Source organism: Nannospalax galili, unplaced genomic scaffold, assembly GCF_000622305.1.
Source record: "Nannospalax galili isolate Female #2095 unplaced genomic scaffold, S.galili_v1.0 scaffold875, whole genome shotgun sequence".
Classification (NCBI taxonomy): domain Eukaryota; kingdom Metazoa; phylum Chordata; class Mammalia; order Rodentia; family Spalacidae; genus Nannospalax; species Nannospalax galili.
Genome location: NW_008337059.1, coordinates 4,164,594 through 4,172,749, shown reverse-complemented (window position 1 = coordinate 4,172,749; position 8,156 = coordinate 4,164,594). Strand labels below are relative to the sequence as shown.

At 44.6% G+C, this 8,156-nt stretch overlaps 1 protein-coding gene across 2 annotated transcripts in view; it reads right to left on the bottom strand.

Annotated features, from left to right (window-relative positions):
* The window catches only part of Tctn3 (tectonic family member 3), an 18,685-nt gene extending 11,207 nt beyond the window's left edge, over window positions 1-7,478 (bottom strand). Inside the window, exons 1-8 of one of the 2 annotated variants that reach the window (XM_017797862.2) lie at window positions 7,197-7,478; window positions 6,926-7,049; window positions 6,537-6,655; window positions 2,755-2,882; window positions 2,427-2,535; window positions 1,977-2,092; window positions 1,441-1,476; window positions 672-755 (exon numbers count right to left, since the gene is read on the bottom strand). In XM_017797862.2, the coding sequence (XP_017653351.1) occupies window positions 672-755; window positions 1,441-1,476; window positions 1,977-2,092; window positions 2,427-2,535; window positions 2,755-2,882; window positions 6,537-6,655; window positions 6,926-7,049; window positions 7,197-7,425 (945 nt within the window). In that variant the 5' untranslated portion in view covers window positions 7,426-7,478. The remainder of the gene's footprint in view (window positions 1-671; window positions 756-1,440; window positions 1,477-1,976; window positions 2,093-2,426; window positions 2,536-2,754; window positions 2,883-6,536; window positions 6,656-6,925; window positions 7,050-7,196) is intronic. The other variant, XM_008832000.3, reaches the window with a different exon arrangement.
* Window positions 7,479-8,156: the final 678 nt, after the last annotated feature.

Sequence of the window (8,156 nt, the reverse complement as noted above, 5' to 3'; positions counted from 1 at the left end):
CCATGTGGGTGCTGGGATTCGAATCTGGGTCTTCTGCAAGAACAACCAGTGTTCTTAACCACTGAACCATCTCTCCATCCCTTAAGATAATTCTTACTCCTTTAGGTTTCACTGATTAGAAAACCAAATTTTACTAATCTTTTCAGCTTTCAATTAGTTAACTCATTAATTAATATTTTATGTCTGTATTTTGCCTGCATGTATGTAAGTGCATCAGTACATGCAATGCCTGCAGAGGCCAGAAAAGGGTGTTGGATCCCCTCGAACTGGTCTTATGGACAGCTGGCAGCTGCCATGTGGGTGCTGGGAACTGAACCTGGGACCTCTGCTAGAGCAGCTAGTGTTCTTAACTGCTGAGCCATCTCTCTGGCCCCATCAACTTTCAGATGATACTGTGTCAATAGGTGAAAATGTGGGCAGTCAGTAAGAGCCACACAACTGTCTGTGTGCAAAGGTAGAGGAGTCTAAAGACGAAATACTGGAATGACGGAAGCAGTGGACACAACTGAAACACAGCAGGGAAGGACGTGATGGGCTCAATGCTTGACATGCTAAAGCTGAGATATGCACAAAAGTTTGGTGGAGTTAGTGCAGCACCAAAGGGAAGATCCAGCACCTCTGACAATACTGACCAGCACGTATTGGTCTAGAATCTGAGGTCAGCACCCTACCTGGGAAACAATATTCTGACAGATGTTTCCAGCCAACAGAGGAGGACTAGGTTGTGAGGCAAGTATTACAGGAACCTGGAACTGCTAAGACAAAGAGGCAAATCAATGAAAATTGAAAGCTGTGTTTTCTCTTGAAGCTATATATTATACTGAGCATTCTTTCTTTCCTCTGACTATCCTTTTGTTCTCTCCTTCCAATGCCAAACAACTTATATTCAATTTTCATTCTGAATATGCACACACTGCAAAACAAACTTCTCAGAACACCAATTTTTTTTTTTTTTTTTTAATTTGGTCTTTTTGAGACAGGGTCTCCCTGTAGCCCCAGCTGGCCTGGAACTCACTGTGTAGACTGGGCTGGCCTTGAACTCACAGAGGTCTGCCTACCTCTGCCTCCCGAGTGCTGGGACTAAAGGCATGCGCCACCACGCCCGGCTCAGAACACCAATTCTACTAGACAGAAAACAAGGGTTCCACAGCCAGCCAAGCAACTGTAAAGAATTCTGTATTCTACACTCCCCTCTTGGAAATCAACAAGGTCTAAGACTCAAATGCACTCTAAAACACTCAGTGTTTTCTAGACTTACCAATACCTCATTAATCCTTACCTCATGTAATGGTATTAGCCATAGTACCCTCTTTGGAAAACACTTGACTGTGGAACAGAGCACTTACATTTTCATTCACCATTACAACCTAGGCTGAAATTGCCTCAGATACAGACAGGCCAGGTATTCTTTTTCCTTTTTCCTGATAAGTGACATCATACCTTCATACTCTGAAGATCAGTCATACCCCTTGGAACCTAGAAAAGGTGAAGAGTGGAGACTGAGTGTATATGTCTTTCATAAAAGAACAGGACTTCCATTTCATAGTACCCCAAACAGGCTTTGGTGGGAGAAGGGGAAGATCAAAATATTAGAGTGGCTTTTCGCCTTCTACCTGCCTCTTCTTCATACTAAAGTGCCAGAGTGAAGCTGGATGTGAGATTGGATAGACTGCAATGCTCACAAACCCAACAGAGCTCTGCTGAGCAGCAGGACCAGAGCTTTGATGAAAGAGGAAACTGTCACCCCTCCTTCACGCTCAAGTAAACCCTATTAGCCGGGACCGTGACAACAGCCATGACAAGACAGTGTCCCTAGTGCTTTCATCTTTCTTCAGATAATAGTTTCTACACTCTTTTATGTACTTCTTGGGAATTGTGATTTTCAGGTTAGGGTTCCGTCTACAGTCCATAATGGTGGGTGGCATGTGGACTTCAAATTCACAGTGGCATCAAAGTGGGGAGAGCAGGACACCCACCTTCAAAACTGTGAAGTTAGAGTAAGAAGCAGCATCCAGGGCTGGATCCGAGGTGCAGCTATCGGCCAGGTTCTTGAAGAAACGGGTGCAGGTTGTCCTTTGGTTTTCTAAGAAACCTTAGAACACAACAAATGAAGACAGCAGTAAATGAGAAAGCCTATTTTTTAAAAAAATTTTATTTATTATTTTAATTTTATGTGTATGCGTGTATTGCTTGCATGAAGGTAAGTGCACCCATGTCCTACAATGTCTACAGAGGTCAGAGGAGGCTGTCGGATCTCCTGGGACTGGAGTTACAGACAGTTGTTAGCTGCCATGTGGGTGCTGGGATTCGAAACCGGATCTTCTGCAAGAACCACCAGTGTTCTTAACCACTGAGCCATCTCTCCAGCCTGAGAAAGCCTATTTTTAAGCAGAGTAAAAAGACTGGTACTTGTGCCCTGGACTTACCTGCAGGATTGCTCTCAACACAAAGTCCTCCAGCTCCTACTCCCACAGGCTGCCTCAGTAGGCTAATTAGAGACCAGTTGGGGTAGTAAGTCAGAATGGGATCCCCAGCCTGAATAAAATATAGGACAAATTTAGTCACAGCAAGATGAGATCAAAATGTATCAGCAAAAAGAAAATAGAAGTAAAGGCTAACTCAATGGCTTACTCACTGTCTTCTCAAGGAGCTGAGAATGATTTATTTCACTGAATGAAGGTACCAGAAAGTTACACTGCCAACTGTTTATTCTATCAGAAAAACCAAACAATTCATCCCTTAGCCCAGGCTCACCCTGTAAAAAGGTAGTGGCGGCTGGGTCTGCGACACTGAAGTGAATGACTGGCCTCCAAACTCTGCAGCCAGGGCCTGGAAGTTGGTTGCATTGACTGTTTGGAGCTTCTGGAAATAGTTTAATTTTGCTAAAATGATTTTTTAAAAGAACAGAGATTCAGATAAAAGAAAAGCATTTCTTTTTAAATATCTGACATGATAAACAACATTTGAAACATAATATACATACAATAACACATGTACATGTGCTATAGTCTAAAGGCAAAGTCTAAGTTGCTAAGTGATATACCTGCATATTAGAGTTTAAGATAGTATTGTTTTGGGTGCTGGTGAGATGGCTCAGCAGGTAAGGGTGCTTGCTACCAAGCTTGACCACCTGAGACTGAGCCCTGGATCCACATAGTGGAAGGAGAGAATCAACTCCCCCAAGTTGTCCTCTGACCTCTACATATATACCATAGTATTCATGCATATTCTCTAAGTCATTTTTAAAAGAGGAAGAATTGCTCCGAAACAGATGGACCACCTTTCACCACTGCCCTGCAATCTTCTAAAAGCTGAAGCTTCCAATGCTGAAGCTTCTAGGAACCGTGTAAATATTTCCTTCAGAAAATACAAAGGAGTATTTACCTCATATCAAATGAGGTTACTGCTACCTTTGTAAATAAAAAAACTGAAGTGAGGAAGAAGATGAACTAAGATAGTAAATACCTATGTTTTCATGGCTTAAATCAGTGAGAGAAAGTTACCATTTTGTCTCTAACTTCAGTGTGGGGATATCAGGGAAGTGGTGACAAACAGAGATAATACAGATAAGAAATACAAGTTAAAACTATACACCAAGGGGGCTGGAGAGGTGGCTCAGCAGGTAAGAACCTTTCTTGCTCCTCTAGAGGACAGGAGTTCAATTCCCAGCTCCCACATCAGGGGGCTCACAACCATATGTAACTCTAGTTCTAGGAGATCCAACACCTTCTTCTGGCCTCTGGGGCACATGTGTTCACATTTGTATGCACATACCCACACATTTTAATAATGTAAAAAGTACATACAGAGTTCTTGTTAAAATGCCTACCATTGCACATGATATACTATATCTAACAGTTTAAAGGTAGTTAGACTCTGATATAATTGTAGACATGAGAAGAAGTCCAGAGACCATCTCATCAGATCCCATTATGAAATTTGTATCTTCAGAGGCAAATGAGTTGCATTTAAAGGCCTCAGAGAAACTAGCAAAAACAGGAATAGATCAACAATCTCTTAATTCCTGGTCTGTAGTTTTCTCACTCTATTGTGCTGTGGAGACCTTGGTTAAGAATATCCTTCCCCATGGTTATCAGGAGGTATTATGCATCATGGGTCAACAAAGATACAGTTCATCTCTCTGAGGGTCTAACAACTTACGCAGAGATTCATGATATTCACATATACCAATAACAATCTGAGGAACCCTAGTTCTAAAGGAATGACTGAAGACAAGTGTCTTAGAACTGAGGATGGGCTCACTTCCAACTCAGGCAAGCAGCAGAAGATTCCTAGGAGAGCTAAGGATCTTAAAACGCATAAGTGAAAGCAGACCACTTTGTGATGGCTAATCCTGGGTGTCAATTTGACTGGATCTGGGATTAACTGAAATGAGAGAGATCTTCTTGATTGGATCCTCTGAAGCTAGAAGACACACCCTAAATGTGGGTGTTACCTTCTGATGGCAGCCCATATAAAAGGCCATGGCAGAGGAGAACGCCTGGCTTTTTGCTGCTTGCCTTCTCTCTCTTGCTGGTAAGTTCGTCTTGCTGCTGTAGACTGAAGACTAGCTGATCTTTTAGAATTTGTCAGACCTTCAGCGCCAGATTGGGACTACTGAGACATCCAGCCTTGTGGACTGAGCGACTAAGATTCTCAGCCTCTCCAGCATGGTGCAGCCATTGTTGGACTACTCACACTCTATCCTGTGAGCTAAGCTGATAAATCTCTCACTATATATATTTATATATATTCATTTTATATATATATTCAATATATATAAATATTCATTCAACTGGTTCTGTTTCTTTAGAGAACCCTAATACACACTTGAATTGAGAAAAGCAAATACAAGCTTAGGAGAAATGCACATTGTGGAGACTAGGATGACACGAATTTGGCCGAAATAGGAGGTCAACGTGGAAAGTGATGGGAAAACATCTGGAAAGAAGAGCTGGCTCAAACATGAGCACTATGACTGGCAGGCCACTGCAGCAAGGCACTATTCCGGAGGCTTCTGAATAAAGAAGGCAACATAATGCAATGTTATGAAATGAATCATCTAGCCAAGTGATTCTCCATAATTGCATGTGCTTGCTATGCATGCATGTATGAGGGAAACAGCAAATGGTCAGGACTGAAGTCCTATCTTTTCCATGTTAAACACGAATCCATTTCCCAGCTTTAAGGAAAGTTCATTGATCTATGATTACTATTGAATATTGCTATATTTCTCAGGTGTTCTTGGAGAAAGAGTTCAGAAACAGTCTAGAAGATGGGGGAAGCATAATTTGAAAGAGAGGAGGGGAGACTAAAACTGCGGAGCAGCAATTGGATACAACAGCCTTAGGATGTGCTCATAAGGCTGGATTTAGGAGGTGAGAGGAGGTTCTGAAAGGAAGGTGCAGTCTCATCTTAAACTATTCATGGACCTCTGTATATACTATAGCTCACTGGCAGAATGCCTGCCTAGCATGGACAAGGTCCCTTGGTCATTCTCTAGTACCACAAAAGTAACGACAGGGGCTGGTGAGATGGCTCAGGTGTAAAGAGCGTATACTGCTCTTACAGAGGCCCAAGGTACTCTTAACTGTGGAGCCATCTCTCCAGCCCAAAACTTCTCATTTTATAGAAGAAATAAGCTTAGAAATAATAAGGGATTTGTCCATCTGTGCATACGGTAAGAAGATGGAAAGACTAAAACCCTAGTCCAATGTTCCTTCCCCTACACTGTTGCCTCATGAAATCAAACAAAAAAGATTGCCTTAGACTCATCAGTCAGAAACATTCAAGCACTCAACATTTTTTGGTGCCTGTGATATATGAGGCACTGGGAATTTAGTGAGTGCTCTGATGGAGATTATAAGCTATCTCTGATTTAGTTAAGCTAAAAGAAATGGTTAAAAACTAGTCACGTTGGGGCTGGGGAGACGGCTCAGTGCATAAAGCGCTTGCCCTACAAGTGTGAGAACTGGGGCTCAGATGCCCCAGCACTCTAGCTTGACTTGCTCAGTAAGAGAGCTCTGGTTCCATGCACATTATAAACACACAAAAACTTTTTTTAATTAAAAAAAATATTCAAATTCTGTATGAGTTATCTGATGCAAAGCCAATAGGGCCTAAGAAATTAGAAACGTCCTCTGATAACAGAAAGAGAGAGGGTGGGGAGGTGGCGGTAGGAGAGGGTGACTGATAGGGATAAAAAAACCAAAAGTTCAGGGGCTGGAGGGATGCTTAAGAGCACTAGCTGCTCTGGAAGAGGACTCAGGCTTGATTCCCAGCAGCCACAATGTGGTTAATAACCATTGGTAACTCAAGTTCCAGGGGCTCTGACACCCTCTTTTGACCTCTGCAGACACTGCATAACACAGGTACACTCACATACATGCAGTCAATATACTCATACACATAAAATGAAAATAAATAAAATATTAAAAAACCCAGAAGTTTAAAGAATAGATCAGGGAAGTCCAAAGACAAAGCTGCATCTCAATAAATGTTAAGTGACTAGAACAGCTAAACATGTTTCTACTCACAGTTGTTCACATGGACACAAAACTGTGTAATCCCATTAGAATCCGTGAAAACCCTTGAAGGAAATGGGGAGTTGCTCCTAAAGATAAGGGAGTTGTCGACACATACCCAGCTTGAAGATCTGTGAGGAAAGATGAGGATACTCAGGAGGGTGGGGGTAGGCTAGACAGGGGGGCCCCACACATGTCTGATGCCAAAGAGAGGCTCCTTGGGCAGTTGCAATGCAACACCCAAGTCCTGTTTTACTGGACAGCTCACCTGTAGAAAATCAGGAAGGAAGATTATCCATAGGAAAAAACAAGGGAGCAGCTTAGGGACGGAAGTAGGGGCTGGAGTCCCGGAGGATAACTCAGTTCTAGGCCCTATCTCCTTTAAGTGCACCGCAGCTCACCTTACACTCCCCGGAAGGCAGAAGGAGAAAACTGTTCTGGGGTGGAGAAGATCGCAGTCCTTGTCGCAGCAGCAGTTTAAATCGCAGGTACCAGGAGTCAAGTCACAGACGCAGATGGGCAAGGCTGAAAGTCAGATGAGTCAGGTGAGGATCCCCAAACGTCTCCAAGCACGCACAGCCCCACTCCTGGCTTTGTTGGTCAGTCTACTTCGTTCACATTATTTGAGATCCGAGAAGTCAGTAGTTTCCACCCCATATCCCAGCCCCTCACCTGGGAATGGGTCCGTGGTCTTATTCCCCGGCGCGGAGGGGGTTCCAGGACGGCCCGGCAGAGCTGCAGTTCCCACGGAGGAGGGCTGCGTCCCCCCATCCGGCGGCAGTGGCTCCAGGACCGAAGAGGTGGGCAGAGCCCCAGTAGGGGAGGAGGACGCCTGAGGCCGCGCGGCCTCGAACAGCATCAGGACCACCGCACTCAGCAGGCGGAGCTGCTGGGGAAACATGGAGCAGCCGGAGGATCCCACCCAGGGGTCTCCAGACGCACTACTGGGGCGGGAGTGGGAGGAGCGTCGGTCGTCATCTGTTTCTTTCTGCACATTGGCTCAGGGCAGCTGCTGAGTGCTCTTCAGCCAATAGGGAGCTGTGTTGTTACTGCCCTTCCGCAGCCTCCGCTGCGCCCGCCTCCTTAGTCTGGCAGGCTGCTCCCGTCGCCTGGCAACCGCGTGTGGCAAAGGAGTCTTTGCCCCTTGAGTCCGCTGGATGGCGGTAGCAATGCGGCGGGCGGAGAGCAGCTGGGCAGTCTTAGCAGACCGGCAGGTGGGGAGCGAGCGCTCCTTCGCGGGAGGGAAGCCCCAGAGGCCGGAACTTGAATTACACGCCTTTTTTAGCCGCGATTCCCACGGTAGGAGACCCATTCAGTTGGAAGGTAATAATGATCTCAAGAAGAATGCTCTGAAGGTCACATACTTGAAAAAAAAAAACACCTGTTTTCCTGCGGGTGGGGGCTACAAGAGGGGTGCAGATAGAGGAGGTCTAAATATGATCCAAATATATTGTATGAAATATGCAAAAATGTAATAAAATAATAAAAACCTGGGGGTGTGGAGTTACAGCATCATGCTTGTTATCCCAGCACTCGGGAGACTGAGGGAGGATCACGAGTTCCAGGCCAGCCTAGACTATGGAGTGAGACTCTGGCCCCCAAAAAACAAATACAGAAAACTAACTTCTCTAA